General features: G+C 56.1%; 2 protein-coding genes across 6 annotated transcripts in view; one reads left to right on the top strand and one right to left on the bottom strand.

Moving 5' to 3' along the window:
• Positions 1–586: 586 nt before the first annotated feature.
• Positions 587–11309, top strand: PTK6 (protein tyrosine kinase 6). 2 transcript variants are annotated; one of them, XM_077952183.1, is made up of 8 exons: positions 587–777; positions 2525–2646; positions 3243–3406; positions 4606–4759; positions 5534–5695; positions 7336–7517; positions 7988–8141; positions 8498–11309. In XM_077952183.1, exons 1-8 carry the CDS (start codon positions 644–646, stop codon positions 8683–8685), a joined length of 1260 nt encoding a protein of 419 aa, XP_077808309.1. In that variant the 5' UTR covers positions 587–643; the 3' UTR covers positions 8686–11309. The 2 variants fall into 2 exon arrangements, with proteins under 2 accessions (XP_077808309.1, XP_077808310.1); XM_077952184.1 differs by having other exon boundaries at positions 591–873.
• Positions 11310–20514: 9205 nt separating this feature from the next.
• Positions 20515–21736, bottom strand: part of PPDPF (pancreatic progenitor cell differentiation and proliferation factor) — a 42467-nt gene continuing 41245 nt past the window's right edge. For 3 of the 4 annotated variants that reach the window (XM_077949023.1, XM_077949022.1, XM_077949021.1), the window contains exons 3-5: positions 21308–21387; positions 21080–21157; positions 20515–20997 (exon numbers count right to left, since the gene is read on the bottom strand). In XM_077949023.1, coding sequence (XP_077805149.1) covers positions 20982–20997; positions 21080–21157; positions 21308–21387 — 174 coding nt within the window. In that variant the 3' untranslated portion in view covers positions 20515–20981. 4 annotated transcript variants of the gene reach the window in all.

Below are 21736 nucleotides of genomic sequence, written 5' to 3'. Positions count from 1 at the left end.
ACACAGCTGTCACCGTCCTGACTCCAATCCCTCTTCCCCGCTTGGCCCTTACCCGAGGGCGGGCCTGCCCACGAGGCGGCTCTCAGGATGCCCGCCCACAGCAGCTCCTGGCATTGGGCCCCGTGCTCAGGGGTGGAGTCTGGGGCTGGGTGAGGGGAGGCACCAACGGGTGGAGGAGAAGCTTCCAGAAGTGGGGAGAGAAGCCCCCACCTGTGCCCCCATAGCTCTGAGGGTTGGGAGGCAGCACCTGCAGCCCTCACCGTCCTGCCCTCAGGCTGCAAGGCTCATTCCCAAGGGGGCTCTTGGGTTCCCTGAGTGCCTGAGTGTCCACAGGTTGGACCCCCGAGAAGCCCCAGCTGGGGAGTACTCCTCCCTCCCTCTCCTGTGCTCAGGCCGGCCCTGTGGCTGCTTGCCCAGCAGGTTCCCGTGGTGGGGGCACTAAGTGCCCAGATGGGCCCCAGGGGGCGTGAGGACTCGTGGGGCCGGCTGGGCCCTCAGGAGGAGCTGGGGTGCTCTCGAGCGCCTGTGGGTGCTGGGGTGGCTGCTTCCCTGCCTGTCACGAGGAAGTGGGACCGCCCGCCTGCCACGCCCAGCCCTAGGTGCTCCAGCTGGGCCACAGCCTGGTCCTGCCACTGCGCCAGCCATGGTGTCCCGGGACCAGGCTCACCTGGGCCCCAAGTATGTGGGCCTCTGGGACTTCAAGGCCCGGACGGACGAGGAGCTGAGCTTCCGAGCGGGGGACGTCTTCCACGTGGCCAGGAAGGAGGAGCAGTGGTGGTGGGCCACGCTGCTGGACGAGGCGGGTGGGGCCGTGGCCCAGGGCTATGTGCCCCACAGCTACCTGGCCGAGAGGGAGACCGTGGAGTCGGAACCGTGCGTGTCCTGAACTCCTGGGAGCTTTGGCGCAGGCCACCCTCTAGGCACAAGGGAGGGACAGGGCTCTGGGCTGGCCCCAGGGAGGCCCAGGAAGGTGGGACCCCGGCTCCATCTTCCTGTACCCCGAAGTCCAGGCTGGGCATCCCGCTTGGTCCTCGCTCCAGGTCCCATGTGCTGGCACCTGGGAGTGCCCACAGGACTGTCGCTACAGGAGTTGGAGCAGGGGGCTCAGAGGGCATGGCCCCTCCCTTGGGCTCATCCTTGTCACAGCTCGGTGGTGGACACTGCTCTGCCAGGACCCAGGGAGGACAGAGGTCCAGGGTGGACTTCTAGGGGTCCGGTGGCCAGTGACAAGGTCTGTTGGGGCGTTACAGGGCCTTTGGGGGAACGAAGCTTGCTCAGTTTCCAAACTGCCAGAACCAGACACACGAGCTAGGTAGGGGAGAGGGCGGGCTGCCAGGCAAGCTTCCTGCCTGTTGTGCCCTGCGAGGAACCAGACGGCAGCTGGTGTGGTCCGGCCTCGGCTTCCATGGCTGCTCGGAGCTCAGGCTGGGGAGGGTCTGGGGGAGGGGTTTCTACGACTCACACTCCTGAGATCCCGCTTTTCTCATCATTGATTGGGTACCTACTGTGTGCGTGCATGAATCACGGGCTGTGTAGGGTTAATTCCTGGGGGACCCAAGCAACAAGCAGGGGAGGCTGTAAAGAGGCCATTGGGCAGGGGCCCATGGTGGAGACCCCTGTGTCACATTCAGACCCACCACCTCGTTAGGGAGCAGGGGTGCAGGGATAGGGTCTGGCCAGAGGCTGGTCAGCTCCCAGATGCAAAGACCCTGAGGCCCGGAGAACTCGCCCAGGTGAGGAGTGGGAAGGAGGCCAGGTGATTGGAGGGGTGAGTGGGGCAGTGCTCCCAGCTGTGCAGAAGCGGAGGGGGTAGACCCCAGGGGTTCCATGCTGGGCGGTGGTCTTCATGTGGGGTCCGTGTTCCAGTGGCCCGAGGGAGTCAGAGACACAAAGGGCTGGGCACAGGTCACCTGGAGCTTCTGTGAGCTCCACCTGGAAGTCCATAGTCCAGGGCTGGCCCACACCCTGCAGCCGGGAGTTAGTGTGTGTGAGTGACTGTGTGTGTGTGTGACTGTGGGCAAGTGAGCCCACATGCGTGTGTGTTTGTGTTCGGTGTGCAGGTGAACTGTGTGCCTGTGTGGGGGTAGCCCGCATGCATGTGTGTGTGTGTGTTCAGGTGTGCGGGTGAACCATGCGCATGTGTGGGGGTATGCAACTGTGTGAGTGCATGTGTGTACGTGTCACACGTGGGTGTGTGTGCAGGCAGCTCTGGGCAGCCCTACTGCTCAGGTGCCCTCCCCAACTCCACCCTAGGCTCTGACCCTTAGACACGGGCCTCTCAGGGCAGGGTGTGGTCAAGCCTGCCCCTCCCCCCGCTGGGTCCTCAGGGGCCTGTCCTGGCCATTTGGGACATTCAGGGCGTCTGGGTCAGTGACAGCTCCCAATAGCAGCTGTGGTCAGGGCTGGGAGCTTGAGGTGGCAGGCAAGGGTGGCTGTGGTTCCAGGTGGGCAGACTGGGGCCCGCGGGGGGTCCACGTGGGGTGGGCCCAGGTCCGCGCGGGCTCAGACTACTCCTCCCCTGCAGGTGGTTCTTCGGCTGCATCTCCCGCTCAGAAGCTGTGCGTCGGCTGCAGGCCGAGGGTAACGCCGCCGGCACCTTCCTGATCAGGGTCAGCGAGAAGCCAGGCGCCAACTACGTCCTGTCGGGTGCGGCCAGCCTCCGAGCCTGCGGGGGCTCCTTGCTCTAAGCCCTCCCATCCACGTGGTGAACCGGCTCCCTCGGGCTGTGACTGGGGACATGGGCTCCTCTCCAGGGAGCCCCCATCCCCTCCGCCCACCTGGCCCGCTCCTCCCTGGGGCCTGGGGCAGTCGTGGGGCAGGGCACCTCCCTGGGAGGGCAGGGGCTTCTCCGGCCAGCCCTGCCTGAGGCACTCATGGGAGGTCCTGGCACCTGTGGGAACCTGGTCCAGCATGAGACCCTGAGTCCGGGGTGCACGAGGCGCGAAGAAACCCCATTCCTGCCCCTGAGGATCTCAGTGTGGCTGGGATTTCAGGCAGCTGCCATCCAGGCAGAGGCCATGGGCTGCCTGGCACGGGGGCAGGAGGGGCCAGAGAGCTTGGCCATAGCAGGCAGGGCAGGAGGGAGCTGTTTCAAGGGAGGGGACGCAGGGGTGGGTACTGAGGAAGCACCAACAGCAACTATGGGGACCCAGAAGCTCTGAGCAGGTGTGGCCAGCAGGGCTGGGGACGCGCAGGGAGGCGTTGGAGCGGGGTGGTGACACCGCTCACGCTTTGCCTCCCAGTGCGGGACGCGCAGGCTGTGCGGCACTACAAGATCTGGTGGCGAGCCGGGGGCCAGCTGCACCTGAACGAGGCGGTGTCCTTCCCCAGCCTGTCCGAGCTTGTGAACTACCACAGGGCCCAGAGCCTGTCCCACGGCCTGCGGCTGGCCGCGCCCTGCCGGAAGGTAGCCGCTCCGCCCTGACTTGGTCGTACAGGGTCAGGCTGGGGGGTCACAGGCTGGCGTTTCCTACTGGGAGAGGTTGGCCAGGCAGCATGGGAGGGGTCCTGACTCACTGAGCTGTGGCCGGCTGGAGGCAAGCCCGTGGTTCTGCAGAACACAGGTGTTTGCCTGAGTTGGGGGTGGGGCCAGGAGACCACCCCTGGGCCTGGCCACTCTCGGAGAGGCCAGCTGCACTCTGCAGGGTCCTGGCTTCAGTCTCTCCGGGTGTTTTGTGCTGGGCTTGGGGCAGCCACCGGGAGAGTCCAGCCTCGTGTCAGACACTCAGAAACCCCCAACCCAAGCTGAACGTGGCCCTAAATCTGAGGCTAAATCCAGGCTCCCTGCGCTGGCTTCAGACTGGCAGTTCCTGAAGGATGAGCCCCTGCCCTGTGTCCCCGACTCTCCCTCCAGCATGAGCCTGAGCCCCTGCCCTGTGTCCCCGACTCTCCCTCCAGCATGAGCCTGAGCCCCTGCCCTGTGTCCCCGACTCTCCCTCCAGCATGAGCCTGAGCCCCTGCCCCACTGGTGTCCCCGACTCTCCCTCCAGCATGAGCCTGAGCCCCTGCCCTGTGTCCCCGACTCTCCCTCCAGCGTGAGCCTGAGCCCCTGCCCTGTGTCCCCGACTCTCCCTCCAGCGTGAGCCTGAGCCCCTGCCCTGTGTCCCCGACTCTCCCTCCAGCGTGAGCCTGAGCCCCTGCCCTGTGTCCCCGACTCTCCCTCCAGCGTGAGCCTGAGCCCCTGCCCTGTGTCCCCGACTCTCCCTCCAGCGTGAGCCTGAGCCCCTGCCCTGTGTCCCCGACTCTCCCTCCAGCGTGAGCCTGAGCCCCTGCCCTGTGTCCCCGACTCTCCCTCCAGCGTGAGCCTGAGCCCCTGCCCTGTGTCCCCGACTCTCCCTCCAGCGTGAGCCTGAGCCTCTGCCCTGTGTCCCCGACTCTCCCTCCAGCGTGAGCCTGAGCCCCTGCCCTGTGTCCCCGACTCTCCCTCCAGCATGAGCCTGAGCCTCTGCCCTGTGTCCCCGACTCTCCCTCCAGCGTGAGCCTGAGCCCCTGCCCTGTGTCCCCGACTCTCCCTCCAGCATGAGCCTGAGCCTCTGCCCTGTGTCCCCGACTCTCCCTCCAGCGTGAGCCTGAGCCCCTGCCCTGTGTCCCCGACTCTCCCTCCAGCATGAGCCTGAGCCTCTGCCCCACTGGGATGACTGGGAGAGGCCGAGGGAGGAGTTCACGCTCTGCAGGAAGCTGGGGTCTGGCTACTTTGGGGAGGTCTTCGAGGGGCTCTGGAAAGACCGGGTCCAGGTGGCCATTAAGGTGATTTCTCGAGGTGAGTGAGCCCCGGTCAGGGCTCTGTGTGGCCCCGTGCCCACCCTGGGCCACCCTCCCGCCCCGCCAACAGGGACCTCTGGCCTCGAGCCCCACGCAGCACCCACAGCACCCATGCAGGAGTGGTTCCCTTTCAACTGCACCTGTTTTTACCTAAATACATTAATTGTAAAAGAAAATTTCAGGCCTGGCACAGTGGCTCACACCTGTAATCCCAGCACTTTGGGAGGCCGAGGTGGGCAAATCATGAGGTCAGGAGTTTGAGACCAGCCTGGCCAACATGGGGAAACCCTGTCTCTATTAAAAATACAAAAAAACTAGCCGGGCGAGGTGGCGGGCGCCTGTAGTCCCAGCTACTCGGGAGGCTGAGGCAGGAGAATGGCGTGAACCCGGGAGGCGGAGCTTGCAGTGAGCCGAGATGGCGCCCACTCACTCCAGCCTGGGTGACAGAGCGAGACACCCTCTCAAAAAGAAAAGCTTCCCTGGAAATTGCCTGGGCCCCAGCAGAGGTCTGGCCTCCACGTCAGAGGTCTGGGCCGGGCGCAGGAAGACATTGGGGGGCCACCACGGCCCCATGGGTATGCCAGGCTGGCGGCTTGTGGGGCCGGCTGTGTCCGCCATTTTGTGGCCTCAGGAGCCAGGTGCCCTGTCGGGGGCAGGAGGTCCGGTGTTCTGCACAGCTGCTGAGTGTGTGGGCAGAGCCTTGCCTTGGCCTCTTCCTTGGGGCCAGGGGAGGGTCAGGGGCTGCACCTGCCAAGGCCACCCATCCCCGCAGACAACCTCCTGCACCAGCAGACGCTGCAGTCGGAGATCCAGGCCATGAAGAAGCTGCGGCACAAACACATCCTGGCACTGTACGCCGTGGTGTCCGTGGGGGACCCTGTGTACATCATCACGGAGCTCATGGGCAAGGGCAGCCTGCTGGAGCTGCTTCGTGGTGAGTGGCACGGGCCGGGGCTCTCGCTGGAGGTAAAGGGGGTGCACGAGGAAATAAAGTGCACACACACCCCCACGTCTGCACGCACACACACACACACACACACACACAGACACACACACGCAGACACATAGACAAACGCGCACACACACAGAGACACATGCACACACACAGACACACATGCACACAGACACAGACACACGCACACACACAGACACACATGCACACAGACAGACACACGCACACACACAGACACACATGCATAGACACACATGCACACACATGCACACACAGACACACAAACGACACACAGATCACACGGACACACACAGACACACAGACACAGATCACACGGACACACCAGGCACACACAGACACACACACATACACACAGACACACATGCAGACAGACACACATGCACACACATGCACACACAGACACACAAACAAGACACACAGATCACACGGACACACACACACAGACACACAGACACAGATCACATGGACACACCAGGCACACACACACACACACACACACACACACAGACACACACACACACAGACACACCAGGCACACACACACACGGACACACACACACGGACACACACGGACACACACACACGGACACACACACACAGACACACACAGACACACACACACACACACACAGATCACATTGGCTCAAAGACTTCATCGTCTCTAAGTTCCATTATTTCCTTTATCACCAAAATCAAAGACAATCGCTGCAGGGAATTGAGATGCCCGTGCGTGAAGACGCAGTTTGGATTCCAATGTTAGAATGGGAGGGAACGTTGTGGTGGAGGAAAAATGCCGTGTGTGTCTGAGGAGAGCTACATTGAGGTGCCACTCACGTTTGAGCTCTGAGTGAAAGGCTCCGTGATCATCTCAGACAGTCCCCACGCCCTTCAGGGTCCTCCGCGACGGAACGGGGGGTTAACAGGCACCACCAGGCCGCATGCTGCTGTCACTCAGCCATTATCCTGCTCAAGTTCCCGCCGCCTACATCACGCAGTCATGAGCTTCTTCGCTGGTCCTTCCGCGTCGAGCTTCTCCCGCGTCATAGCAAACTTCCAGAAAGGAAATCGCTGGGCTAGGCCACTAGGAACCACTCCTTGGTTCTTTTTTTTTTTTTTTTCTGAGACTCACTCTGTCATCCAGGCTGGAATGCAGTGGCGCGGTCTCGGCTCACTGCAAGCTCCGCCTCCCAGGTTCACACCATTCTCCCGCCTCAGCCTCCCGAGTAGATGGGACTACAGGCGCCACCACCACGCCCGGCTCATTTTTTGTATTTTTAGTACAGATGGAGTTTCACCGTGTTCACCAGGATGGTCTCAACCTCCTGACCTCATGATCCACCCGCCTCAGCCTCCCAAAGTGCTGGGATTACAGGCGTGAGCCTCCACACCTGGCTTGCTCCTTGGTTCTTGACACACAGTTGCCTTCCACAAGGGCGGTGGCTGACCTGCAGTTCCAATTTTCAACCAGGCCAGCTGCCCTTTGCCCCGGCCCCTCCTCTGAGGCCGCAGAGCCTGGAGGCAGATGAGACACAGCCCAGCCTCCCCACCCCGTCCCTACCGCAGCTGGCTCAGCTGACCCCAGGCTCCCCTCCCCTCTGCAGATTCTGACAAGAAAGTCCTGCCCGTTTCGGAGCTGCTGGACATCGCCTGGCAGGTGGCTGAGGGCATGTGTTACCTGGAGTCTCAGAATTACATCCACCGGGACCTGGCCGCCAGGAACATCCTTGTCGGGGAAAACACTCTCTGCAAAGTTGGGGACTTTGGGCTAGCCAGGCTCATCAAGGTAGGGCCCTCGGAGGGCGTGGCCGGAAGGCTCGGGGGCTTCCTGTGTGTGGAGCTGGGGACTCGGCTGGGAGCAGGATGTGGCCTCTGCCCTCGGGAGCCCAGGCTGAGCAGGGAGGTGGGAAGCCACCGTGAGTCCGGTGGGGACCCCATTCCGAATGGCGCGGACCCCATTCCGGATGGCGCACACAGCAGGGCCCACCACGCAACCGCTGCCTCGTTCACTGGCCCAGCCCTGGGCCCCTCTGATGGCCTGGGAGCCTCCCAGTTCCCTGACCCCAGGCCTTCTCATCCCCATGCACCTGGAATCCCAGGGGAAGCTGGGCTCCTGAAGGTGGTCAGGCCCTGGCGTGGTCTTAGCTGCAGCGGCCGTGCGTGCGTGCTGGGGCAGTGTGGCCGCTGTGCCCGTCATGCTTCGGGGGCAGGGCACAGGCAGTCCCCCGCGGCCCACTCAGCGCAGCCTGATTGCAGGAGGACGTCTACCTCTCCCATGACCGTAACATCCCCTACAAGTGGACGGCCCCCGAAGCACTCTCCCGAGGCCATTACTCCACCAAATCCGACGTGTGGTCCTTTGGGGTTCTCCTGCACGAGATTTTCAGCAGGGGTCAGGTGCCCTACCCAGGTACTGCCCCCAGTGTCCCTGACTGGGCGTGGGAGACAGAGTGGGGAAGGTCCTGGGTGGCCGGCAGGGATGGTGGCGGGTGCTTCCCCCACGGGCTGCAGGGCCCTCCGCCGCCAGCCATCACCTGAACTCCACACCTGCACCATTCTCTGAGCACCCAGGCCAGTGCCTGGAGCTGCCCGTTGGAGCCCCATCCAGAGGGAGGTGTTAGCAGCGGACAATGTGCTGGGTGGCGCCAAGGCACGGCCGCTGAGGCTGCAGGGAAGGCCCCAGGGAGGTGCAGTGGGTGGCTGGTATGGCTTCCTGGGGAAGGTGGACAGGTGGGCCCCAGCCCTTCTCATCCCTGTCGGCCGCAGGCATGTCCAACCACGAGGCCTTCCTGAGGGTGGATGCCGGCTACCGCATGCCCTGCCCTCTGGAGTGCCCGCCTAGCGTGCACAAGCTGATGCTGACATGCTGGTGCAGGGACCCTGAGCAGAGACCCTGCTTCAAGGCCCTTCGGGAGAGGCTTTCCAGCTTCACCAGCTACGAGAACCCGACCTGAGCGGCTGTGGAGCGGGCACAGCCGGGCCCTGCTGAGGAGGGCCCTGGGCAGAGGGCCTGCACCTGGGGTCAAGGCCCACGCGCCACCCTAGGGTTTACTGAGGTGATGGGTGCAGGAAAGGTTCACAAACGTGGAGTGCCCGCGTCCCACACACGCGTGTGCTCTCGTTCCTCCGTCGTGTGAAACGTGGAGTGCCCGCGTCCCACACACGCGTGTGCTCTCGTTCCTCCGTCGTGTGTGCCTTGGGTCTCAGCTGCTGACAGGCAGCCTGCTCCGGAGCCTACAGGTGAGATCCCGGGAGACTGACACGAAGCCAGCCGAGATCAGAGGGGATTCCGACCACAGCCTGCTCTCTGGATGTCTGTCGGCAGTACCGGCTGAGGGTGGGAGGCAAACACGTCTTGCCCCTGCTTTTCCCAGCTCAGCTTGGCAGGAGAAAGTCATTCGTACGGCTCGCGACTCTTGTGTAAATTTGGTTTTGGTGCCCACAGGTGCTTTCCTCCCGGGGACAGGTGTTTCTTTCCTGTTTGTCTTGTACCTCGAGAGCCTGGCTTTATGACTAGTGAGAACTCTCTCCCTAGTTTCCGCCAGCCCGAGCATCACTGCCCAAGGCGCCAGCTCTTAGGGGGTTTGTAACAAGAGGTTCCCCATCCACGAGGGGCTTTTCTCGCCTCCACCTTTGTTGCTGGGTCAGTGCTGGAAAGCACTTCTGACTCCTGCCTGAGAAGGACCCTTCTCTGCTGTCTGTGGGGCGGTTCCGGGCTGGGGGGCTGCCTCCTTTGCACCTGCTTTTGAAGGTGTCTCTTTCATCCATGATTAAGTCATAAAAAGCTGATTGGTTTTGGTTTTGACTCACCTGAAAGTCTTTTTTGTTTAAAAGAAGAACAGGCTAGGCCGGGCGCGGTGGCTCACGCCTCTAATCCCAGCACTTTGGGACGCCGAGGCGGGTGAATCACGAGGTCAGGAGATCGAGACCATCCTGGCTAACACAGTGAAACCCCGTCTCTACTAAAAATACAAAATTTAGCCGAGTGTGGTGGCGGCGCCTGTAGTCCCAGCTACTCGGGAGGCTGAGGCAGGAGAATGGCATGAACCCGGGAGGTGGAGCTTGCAGTGAGCTGAGATCTGACCACTGCACTCCAGCCTGGGCGACAGAGCATGACTCCGTCTCAAAAAAAAAAAAAAAAAAAAGGTAGAACAAAAAAGAGTCCAGCACTGCCACAAATAACACTTACAGAAATAGGATAATAGGATATCTGAAAGGATTTAAAAAAAAAAGTTTTCTGGTCAAAAGTTGACTTAATGAGAAACTGATAGGTCATATATATAATCTTTGTTTGTTTGTTGTTTGTTTTGAGACAGTCTTGCTGTCACCCAAACTGGAGGGCAGAGGCGCGATCTCAGGTCACTGCAATCTCCGCCTCCTGGGTTCAAGCCATTCTCCTGCCTCAGCTTCCCGAGTAGCTGGATTACAAGCACCCGCCACCTCGCCTGCCTAATTTTTGTATTTTTAGTAGAGGTGGGGTTTCACCATGTTGGCCACGCTAGTTTCAAACTCCTGACCTCAGGTGATCCACCCACCTCGGCCTCCCAAAGGGTTGGGATTACAGGCGGGAGCCCCCGTGCCCGGCCCCAAGGCCTCTCTCTCCTCTCACTGGCTCCTGCTTCTCCAGCTTCTCGGTCACAGGAAACTCTTCTAGAAGCCCTGGGGGCGTCGGCTCCGCCAGCTCCACCCACTCCCTGCTGGACCTTCCTGGCATCCATGGGAGCTTCCGATGGCCACTCCTCTGAGCCTGCTTTCACTCCTCCTTCCTCCTTTTGCCAGCTCTGTTCTCCTGTCTGCCCCCTCCAGTCCTCGCCATGTCCTCTTCCTGCGTGGCTCTGACAACCGTGTCTCCCCCAACCAGAACTCCCTTCCCACACGGGCCCTGGCACGGGGACTTCAGGGCTTCCTGCTCCCAAGAAGCAACTGCCTGAGGCTGGCAAGGCTGAGCTAGGCTGCGGCTCCTGGAGCTCTCCCGGTGGTTCCCGGAAACCGAGTCCATGGCCTCCTCAAGGATGGCCTCTGACCTTAAACATGTCCCTGACTTCTTCTGAGAACACAGGTTTTTCTCCGTCCCTTCGAGATGTAAATTTTCTACCTCGTCTCTTCTAAAACCTGAATCATCTTTTTGAAAATACAAACTTCAGGGAGATGACTGTCCTCGGGGGGAAAAAAACTTATTGAAAACTGGGCAAATAAAAAATCTAGAAGTCTTTTCCACAAATATTAGTAAACAGCTTTAGCCATCTGAGTGAGGAATCTTAACTTGCCTCATTTTGGCCAGAAACACACCTTGGAGAGAAATATGAGGAAAGACCAGCTTGGGCAGCAGAGACAGACCCCATCTCTAGCCCCCGCAAAAAAAAAAAAAAAATTAGCCAGGCGTGGTGGCGTTCACCTGTAGTCCCAACTACTCATGAGGCTGAGGCAGGAGGATCCCTTGAGCCCAGGAGGTCGAGGCTGCAGTGAGCTGTGATTGCACCACTGAACTCCAGCTTGGAGACCCTGTCTCAAAAAATAAAAAAAAATTGAAGAGACACCTATGTTTTACTGACTTGAGAATAAAAATTCTAAAACAATAGCTGTAAGATCTGTTTTATATCTGTTTGTGTATTCTTTATGTATATATGTGTTTATATTATGTATTCGTGATTTTCTCAGATGGTATTACCAAATTAATTTATAAAATATCTTTTTTTTTTTTTTTTTGAGACGGAGTCTCGCTCTGTCGCCCAGGCTGGAGTGCAGTGGCGCGATCTCGGCTCACTGCAAGCTCCGCCTCCTGGGTTCACGCCATTCTTCTGCCTCAGCCTCCCGAGTAGCTGGGACTACAGGCGCCCACAACCGCGCCCGGCTAATTTTTTGTATTTTTAGTAGAGACGGGGTTTCACCGTGGTCTCGATCTCCTGACCTTGTGATCCGCCCGCCTCGGCCTCCCAAAGTGCTGGGATTACAGGCGTGAGCCACCGCGCCCGGCAAAATATCTTTAAAAAGTTATATTCAGTTTGGCTTACAGATAAACAAGTACTTATGTAAACAAAATATTCCTAAAATCTGAGAAATATAGAAACTAAGCCAAATTTTTTTTTTTTTTTTTTTTGAGACGGAGTCTCACTTTGTCACCCAGGCTGGAGTGCAGTGGCCTGATCTCTGCTCACTGCAAGCTCCGCCTCCCAGGTTCATGCCATTCTCCTGCCTCAGCTGCCGAGTAGCTGGGACTACAGGCGCCCGCACCACCATGCCTGGCTAATTTTTTTGTATTTTTTAGTAGAGACGGGGTTTCACCGTGTTAGCCAGGATGGTCTCGATCTCCTGACCTCGTGATCCGCCCGCCTTGGCCTCGCAACGTGCTGGGATTACAGGCGTGAGCCACCGTGCCCGGCGCCAAATTTTTAAAATAAGTGTTTGTGATCTGGGATAATCTTTGGTAAATAAAACTAGTTTTAAGAATGTTGGTAACATTAAAAAAAGGAATGGCTTCAGAATTGTCAGCATTAAATACAATGCACGTATAATTTGTTTTGGTCTGGGCTTAGTAGTAAAACAAGTTTATGTTACCACCACTCAGTCTTTAAGATCATAAAACTATAAACCCAAACTAAGAGCAGAATACACAGTAAAAATGAATTGCTAATGCAGGTCAGCTGTGGCAGGAGGAGGGTGCGGGGAGGAGCAGAGGGGAAAGAGGAGCGAGAATACCATGCTTTTCTTTTTAGTTTCTTTTTTTTTGAGATGGAGTCTTGCTCTGTTCCCTAGGCTGGAGTGCAGTGGCACTATCTTGGCTCACTGCAAGCTCGGCCTCCCGGGTTCACACCATTCTCCTGCCTCAACCTCCCGGGTAGCTGGGACTACAGGCTCCGCCACCACATCCGCTAATTTTTTGTATTTTTAGTAGAGATGGGTTTCACTGTGTTAGCCAGGATGGTCTCGATCTCCTGACCTCGTGATCCACCCGCCTTGGCCTCCCAAAGTGCTGGGATTACAGGCGTGAGCCACTGCGTCCGGCCCTAGTTTCTTTGCTTCTGTGATGTTTTTGATATTTGTGGTCACTAAGGAAAATAACTCACGATGATGGCCAGTTTTATTTAATGTTTCATGAAATCTTCATGAGCAGTTCAACCATAATTGTTAAGGACAAGTGAATTAGGTGAATATAAGTGGTATAAGAGTTTATAAATACATTTCTAAATACTTTTTTGTTTGAGAAGGAGTCTTGCTCTCTGGCCCAGGCTGGAGTGCAGTGGCGTGATCTTGGCTCACTGCAACCTCCACCTGCTGGGTTCCAGCGATTCTCCTGCCTCAGCCTCCTGAGTAACTGGGATTACAGGCGCCTGTCACCACGTCCAGCTAATTTTTATGTTTTTAGTAGAGACAACATTTTGCCATGTTGACCAGGCTGGTCTCCAACTCCTGACCTCAGGTGATCCACCCGCCTTGGCCTCCCAAAGTGCTGGGATTACAGGTGTGAGCCACCACACCCAGCCTAAATTAAAATTTTTTATTTTTACTTTTTAGAGATACCATTGCCCAGGCTCAAGTGCAGTGGTTTGGTCGCAGCTCACTGCAGCCTCCAACTCCTGGGCTCAAGCGATCCTCCTACCTCTGACTCCAAAGTCTTGGGATCACAGGCATGAGCCACCATGCCCGATATAAATTAACTTTTTTTTTCTTTTTTTTTGAGATGGAGTCTCGCTCTGTTGCCCGGGCTGGAGTGCAGTGGCCGGATCTCAGCTCACTGCAAGCTCTGCCTCCCGGGTTTACGCCATTCTCCTGCCTCAGCCTCCCGAGTAGCTGGGACTACAGGTGCCCGCCACCTCGCCCGGCTAGTTTTTTGTATTTTTTAGTAGAGACAGGGTTTCACCGTGTTAGCCAGGATGGTCTTGATTACAGGCGTGAGCCACCGCGCCCGGCCCATAAATGAACTTTAAAACAATAATTGTTTTATAAATTCTGTCTACTTATAAACAGTTTCCAAAATCTTTTTGGTAATTTGCAGCCTTAAAAGTTATTTTATACTTTAGGAGGTCAAGGCAGGAGGATTGCTTGAGCCCAGGAGTTTGAGACCAGCCTAGGCAACATAAGGAGATCCAGATATCCCATCTTTAAAAAATATAAAAATAAAAAATTAGCTGGGTGTGGTGGCACCTGCCCGTGGTCCCAGCTACTCTGGAGGCCAAGGCAAGAGGATGGCCTGAACCTGGGAGGTCGAGGCTGCTGCAGGGATCGCACCACCGCACTCCAGCCTGGGCAACAGAGTGAGACCCTGTCTCAAAATAAAATAAAAATAAGTAAATAAAAGTTATTCTAAGTTAAATTAAGTAATAGATATTCAATGTCTGGGCCATTTCCTTTTTTTTATTTAAATTTAATTTTTGTGGGTACATAGTAGTTGTATATATTTATGGTGTACATGAGTCATGTCAACCCAGCCGTACGCTGTGTAATAATCACATCAAGGTACATGCAGACCCCTCGGCTCAATCAGGCATCTTCTCTTTATGTTACAAACAATCCAATTCTACTCTTAGTTATTTAACACGTACAATGAATTATTGACCGTAGTCACTCTGTTAATTCTCTACTAAAGCAGAATGACTGGTTCTTCCAGAATGAGATAAAGATGGAGGAGGAAAATGAAAAGCTGATGGAGACGTTTAAAAAAAAAAGTGGTAAAGGTTTGTGTAAAAGGAATCTTTGAAAATGAATCTTACCTTGTGTAGTCAACGCTGGCCAACATTGACTGAAGTTATTGATAAAGTTCTCTTTAAAATTAGCTTCAGTGTTAATAGTATACTGATGCAAAACCAGAATTTGGTATTACGAAAAGTTTTATCTTTTAAATAATTGGGCTCTGAAACAACAATTTTGTGTTTTAAGATAATTTTAAGATAATTTCTTATGCTTCATGTTGTCTTTTTTTTTTTTTTTTTTTTGAGACGGAGTCTCGCTCTGTCACCTAGGCTGGAGTGCAGTGGCGCGATCTCCACTCACTGCAAGCTCCGCCTTCCGGGTTCAGGCCATTCTCCTGCCTCAGCCTCCCGAGTAGCTGGGACTACAGGCACCCGACACCTCACCCGGCTAAGTTTTTTGTATTTTTTAGTAGAGACGGGGTTTCACCGTGTTAGCCGGGATGGTCTCGATCTGACCTGGTGATCCACCTGTCTCGGCCTCCCAAAGTGCTGGGATTACAGGCTTGAGCCACCGCGCCCGGTCCATGTTGTCTTTTATTAGGTCTTTTGTTACTTGAGAAAACTGTCTTCTCAACATTATAACAGCTAAGTTTGGCTCATAACTATGGAACCTACTGTATTTGCCTTTTAAAATCGTTGTCACTTTGATTAGATAGCCAAGATCATATTTAATCAAGTGTTTTTACCTTTTGACATTTTTGACAACTCCCTAGAGTCAAATTCTAAATTAAGTATTTTTAGGCCAGGTGCGGTGGCTCACCCCTGTCATCCCAGCACTTTGGGAGGCCGAGGTGGGAGGATCACTGGAAGCCAGGAGTTTGAGATCAGCCTGGTCAACAAAGTGAAACCCCGTCTGTATAAAAACAAAAATAAAAAACGTAGCCAGGCATGGTGGTGTGAGCCTGCAGTCCCAGCTACTTGGGAGGCTGGGATGGGAGGATCACTTGAGCCTGGGAGTTCAAGGCTGCAGTGAGCCTTGAAAAATAATTTTGAGAGTTTCTAGAAAGGTACTAGGATTTCTCAAAAGGATTTGTCTTCTGCCTTGTGAAAGGGAAATGTCAAACTGATCAGGCTTATTTGATGCGCTGCATTAGATGGAAAGCATGTGAAATAATAAGAGACACTAAGTCTTCTGGAGGTTCTACTTACGGGTTTGTTTTTGATATGAGTGTTGCAGAAACTCTATAAAATTCCTAGAAACCTGATATGTTATCCTATGATATATGTCCTATCTCACATGTTATTCCTAGAAATCTGGTACAATGTTATCAGTCGTAATTTTGGTTATCACATTAAAATGCTGTACGCCACAGAAATAACCACATTTCCTTGCCAACTGTGTCGTGAATATAATAAACTCTCATCAGACCCTGAGTCATGGTTATCTTAAGTCTTTGGTCATTCACAGTTATTATCTTACTTTTATTTTTTCTGAAAGCTTTGCAATCAGCTAGTCCCAAACTGTTTCTTCTTCAAAGCGATTTGTGGGAAGGATTCTGACAGGTGCTCTGAGCACAGGTTTCTGGTTCAGATCATACCCTCAGACTGGGTAAGAATTTCCAGAACTCGAAGGAGGAGCCTGGCAGGTCCACAAAAGTGCTGTCCCAGATCAACCAGAACAAGAATTAATGACATGGGGATGAATGAACTGACGAGGATGTTACTGTTTAATGACTTTTGTCTGAAACATTATGGTTCTTTCATAGTTTGCTTTCCAGATTTAAGAAACCATTTTTTGTTTTTATTTTTGAAGACAGGGTCTTGCTCTGTCACCCAGGCTGGAGTGCAGTGGTGTGAACACAGCTCATGGCAGCCCTGAATCCCCAGGCTCAAGTGATCCTCCTGCCTCAGCCTCCTGAACAGCTGGGACTACAGGAATACACCACCACACCTGGCTAATTTTATTCCTTTATTTATTTCTGTAGATTCAGGGTCTTGCTATGTTCCCCAGGCTGGTCTCGAACTCCTGGGCTCTAGCAATCCTCCTGCCTCGGGACCCAGCCTGGGCATGAGAGCTATCTGTACGAGAGTTGCTGGGCAGATTTCTCGGAAGTCTGTAGCAAGTAGGGCAGCTTCAGCTTACAGGGCTTCAGAAAAAGAGCAGCTTTAATTTTCAGTGACTCCATGAGGAATGGTGGAAGAAAAAAATGGAAAGAATGGTTTGGTGAGCTGTAGGCAGATATCAGAGGAAACTGAAGTTCAGGACCTGGTCTGGATCACAGGTGGGCGACAAAACCTCCAGACAGTGAACTGGGCTAGAATCGAATAGTGGGAGCACGACAGTTTTATTTTGAAACATAATTTTTCTCCCTGCAGTGAACAAAATTTTTTTTTTTTGAGACGGAATTTTGCTTATTGCCCAGGCTGGAGTGTAGTGGCGTGACCTTCGCCTCCCGGGTTCACACCATTCTCCTGCCTCAGCTTCCCGAGTAGCTGGGACTACAGGCGCCCGCCACCACGACCAGCTAATTTTTTGTATTTTTAGTAGAGACAGGGTTTCATCGTGTTAGCCAGGATGGTCTCGATCTCCTGACCTCGTGATCCGCCCGCTTCGGCCTCCCAAAGTGCTGGGATTGCAGGCATGAGCCTCCGCACCTGGCCTACTGGAACTTTTTATAAAGAATCTGAGATTGGGCTTTTAAAAACCTCTTGAGGCTAGGAAGCCATCGCCAAGACTTGCCACCAGACTTTGCCTGCAATAAGTACACATTTAGGGGAATTCCTCTCTTCTTGAGGTCCCCAAAAGTATCTTAAGATTCTGGGAGCTGCCAAGGAATTGACATTCCTTACTCATCTGTAAGGGAACCACGTATGTGAGGTACCAGGCCAGCTTTTTTCCAAGGGGATTTATTGGACTATGCCGTCAACCCTAGCTCCTTTAGTCATATCTGAAAATAGGACATTCCAGTCAGAGCCTTGGTAATATAACCAATGTTTTCAATTGTGCCCTATTACAAGAACAGATTCTTACTGAACTTATGTAAATCTGCTAACAAGTTTCTGAATTCTGAAGGGATTAGGGAGGAAGAAAAAGATAAATACTTTACTGTTGAGGCCATTCTGGCCTCCCTGCCCTTCTTCCCTGAAGCAGGCCATAAAACCCAGGAAGGCCACTCCCTGGACTCTCACCCTGCAGACCGTCACGTGGTGTCCCGCCCCTAACCAGAGAAAAAGGGATGTCAGAGTCCAGAGTCACACCCTTCTGTCCTCCGTCCTCCGCTCACTCCTGCTCCATTGTGAAATATCCCCATTTCTTTGGTCTTTGTTTTGAAGGGGCCCACATCACATGGAACTTGCATTAAATACATTTGTATGTTTTTTTTTGTTGTTGTTTTTAAAGACAGAGTCTTGCTCTCTGACACCCAGGCTGGAGTGCAGTAGCGCAATCTTGGCTCACTGCAGCCTCTGCCTCCCAGGCTCAGGGGATCCTCCCACTTCAACCTCCCCAGTAGCTGGGACTATGGGCATGCACCACCACGTCTGGCTAATTTTTTTTGTGTTTGGTAGAAACGGGGTTTTGCCACGTTGGTCACTATGACCAGGCAGGTCTTGAAGTTCCTGCATCTAGTGATCCAACCGCCTCAGCCTCCCAAACTGTTGGGAATATAGGTGTGAGCCACCGCCCCCAGCTTAATCTGTCTTTTGTTCAAGGGTCTGTTGGATACATTAAGTTCTAGATGTCTCTTTGAGGAATTAGCGTGTCAGTATGTGCAGTTCTTTGTTCTCCATTTTAAAGTTTAACTTCCACGTGGTTTCAGTAAACAACCTTTTCCACCAGTTTTAATCAATAGTTCACATCTGTTCCCCTGGTCACCTGCTTCGTCCTGACCCATCCTGGTCACCTTTTTGAGATGGAGTGTCACTCTGTCGCCCAGGCTGGAGTGCCGTGGCGTGATCTCGGCTCACTGCAAGCTCCGCCTCCCGGGTTCAGGCCATTCTCCTGCCTCAGCCTCCTGAGTAGCTGGGACTACAGGCGCCCGCCACCACGCCCGACTAATTTTTTGTATTTTTAGTAGAGACGGGGTTTCACTGTGTTCACCAAGATGGTCTCGATCTACTGACCTTGTGATCCTCCCAAAGTGCTGGGATTACAGGCGTGAGCCACCACACCCGGCCCTTGGTCACCTGCTTTGACCTGAGTCACCCCTGGTCACCTGCTCTAAGTCATCTTTAGCTAACTGTTCCTAATTGTCCTTCCTACCAAACTACTCCCCCCACCACTCTGGCTCACACCCCTGCTCTCTTTAAAATAGCCAATCAGAATTAGCTTAGAGTGTGCGGTCCAACCCCACCCAATAGGGGAACGACACAGCAATATAGGATATCTGCGTCAGGAATAAGAACCCCTTCCCCTCCCTTGTCTAGGTGTGCTCTCGCCATTGCTCCATCCGCGAGTTGCACCCTTCTATAGAAGTAAAAATGGCCTTGCTGAGAAAATTAATGTTCAAGTGCTATTTCTTTGTGGCACTGAGGAAGCATTTTGTTTCTAACAGGTCTCAGCCATGAAGCTTGTGATGGGTGAGGAAAAGATATGACTTCTCCCCCTAGAGAATCTGATGAGGATGCAGCTCCCAGGAGCAGGCCATGGACACTCCCAGGGTCGTGAGGTCCTCCAGCCAAGGGGCCCCCTGACCTGAGGCAGGGGACGATGCCCTGGGCAGCCTGGGGCTTGACTGCTCCCTCCTCCCAGCTGCCCCTTCCAAGACACCAGCTCCTGGGCAGTGCCCCTGCCCCGCTAACTCCAAAAACCAGGCACAGCTTCTTTCTAACTAAGCAGGGTGGACCCACCCTTGGTTCTGACCCCAAGTTCTCCAGCTCAGCCAAGGGCAGAGCCCCCCCAGGCCACATGACCTGAGCGTGGCTGGGCTCTCTCTTCAACACCAACTCCTGCTACCCTCACAGCTGTGTGTGCATGAGAGGATCTCTGTGGGCTTCATCTGGACACTGCAAAAGACAAGACTGCAGGGAGCTCAACTGCCATTGGGAGCAGCCTCCCACTCCCGGGTCCATCAGAGGCTCCCCACCCAGCCTCACACTGACCACTGGCTTGGATGGCTGGGTGAGGCTGCCCCCACCCTGCAGACAGGACAAAGGCTGAGCCATCAGAGGCCACAAGCCAGATGCCTTCCCACCAGCTTCCCACCAACTGGTGCAGCTATTTATAGTGCAGTGAAGCAGGGTACCAGGCAGGGAGCACCCACTGGTCCCCACCTCTCCCCACAGAGCCCCTCCCCTCCCCCACTGAATCCCACCCCTTCTCAGAGAGGTCCCTCCACTCGAGCCCTACCCTTCCCCACCCCACGGCAGCCCCTCCCCTCACCATCTCTCTGGCCACACACCAAGTCTCCAGCTATCTGACTGACTCCCACCTGCTCACTAAGCTGCCTCTCAACAGAACTGAGTCAATCCCTGTGGGCCCCTGGAGGTGCGGTGACACCACCCACCTTGGTTATGGAGGAGTCTACTGAGCTCACAGCCCATGAGCTCCTGTGTGTGGACCCCCACCCCTGCTGGACTGCAGCACTCCTGGGCTCCAGCACTCCATGCCTGTACTAGGCCAGAAAGACGCAGCCATCCTCCCAGTTCCTGCACCCTCTGACCTTTAAGCTGGGCTACCTGCGACAGGAAGACCCCTCCAGGGTGCCTGCAGCTGCTACCCCTCAGCCTGTCTTGGGGCAACACCCCAATGGGAGGCCCTTGGGAGACAGCCCTGAAGCTGCCCAAACCCCACCAGCAGGTCCCTCCAGAGTGAGGAGGGTTTCCAGCTCACAGCCAGGGGCTACTCCCCCCGCAGCTCCGGGTAAGGGGCCCGAATCCCTCAGAGGACCAGCCCTCCCTGCTCCCTTCCCCCCGGCTGAAGGTGACACAGGGGCCCACCTCAGTGGCTGCCCTGGAGCCTGCTTGTCCAAGGGTCCCCGGAAGCAGCGGCGAATCCCGTCCTTCTCAGTCCCAGCAGCGGCCTCACAGAGTGAGGAGGCCCAGGAAGGCCTGGGAGCAGGGCCAGCCCCCATCAGGGAGTGAGGTCAGGAGGGATTCAGCCATTTCTCACACTCAAACGGAACCTCGGGCCGCACAGTTCAGGAACACACCATCGGGTACTGGCTGCTTGGAGTTTATTTTCCGCTTGGTGCCAGGTGCACAGTTCCAGATGTCAGGAAAGCTAGCGAGTGCCAGGGCCGGGCGGTAGAGAGCGGGGCCCTAACTCCTTTTTGGTGTCTGCTGTGTTGATGCGAAGGTCTGCTTGCTGCAGCCGCCTGGTCTACAGGGTGGGGAGTGGGAGGTGGGGAGGGGACGGGGGCGGGGAGCGGGGAAGGGCTCTGGTGGACTGGCGCCTCCGCTGGCCTCGGGCTGGTGGTAACCGCTCAGGTCAGGACGGGGGTCCAGCGCTGGCTGTGCTGGACTGACCGCCGGGCTGCTTCCTCGGGGCGTCCCGAGCCAGGCCACCGGTGGTCATGCTGCTGGAGGCCTGGGGGGGTTCCGGGTGCTCTGCGGACTCCAACACCGTGGCCATGAACGGGAGGGTGGACTTCCCGAAAAAGAAGCTGGCCCACCAGTGACCCGGGTCAGCCTTGGGGAGACCTGAGAGAAGCAAAGTGGGGTCTTGATGCTGCCAGCTCCTGGGGGCAGGGGCGGAGGGAGAGAGGAGCGGTCCTGCACTCACCTGGGGGGTGGGGAATGGCTTCCCCGGGGCACTCGGTACTGCCGCAGGAGCTGTTGCTGGAAGTGGAACCCAGGCGGCCTGGAGAGGAGAGGTCCCGTCAGCAACGCGGGGCACAGAGCCCCCCCCAGCCCACCGGCCTTCAGGCCGAGCGCTGGTTCCGCAGGCTGCACGGGGGCGGCACTGGCGCTAACAGAGCATCTACGTGGGCGGGGGGCAGAGGCTACTCACGCCGGTAGTAGTCGTGGGTGGCCACGAGCGAGCCGCTGGAGGGGATGGCCGCCATGCTCTGGCTTGCTGGCTGGTGGGACCTGCGCATTGGGGTCGGGGAGCCCCTCGGATCAGCGGGATTCCCTCAGGAAGGGCGCTCCCCAGCGGGTGGAGCCGCCACGCTGGGTTCTTTACCGAGGCGGGGCTCCCCAGCTCCCGGGACCGCCTTCGCTGCGCGGGGCGCGGGCGGCTCCAACCAGCCCGAACCGGCCGAGAGTGGAACAAAGGCGCTTTGTGCGCAGGGCACCGGCCCGGACGCCAGGAACCTGGTAGGCGCCGTCCCAACCCGCCCGACCCGGGAAGAGCCCGCCCGGGATCCCGCGCCCAGTGCTTGCTAGGGGGAGAGGAGAGGAGCCCCGGCCCTGCCCAGCGCCCCCAGCTCCTCCGGCC

The sequence above is a fragment of the Macaca mulatta genome, chromosome 10 (assembly GCF_049350105.2).
Source record: "Macaca mulatta isolate MMU2019108-1 chromosome 10, T2T-MMU8v2.0, whole genome shotgun sequence".
In the NCBI taxonomy this organism is placed as follows: domain Eukaryota; kingdom Metazoa; phylum Chordata; class Mammalia; order Primates; family Cercopithecidae; genus Macaca; species Macaca mulatta.
The sequence above is the reverse complement of the archived record's forward strand: the minus strand, read 5'-3'. Positions and strand labels throughout refer to the sequence as shown.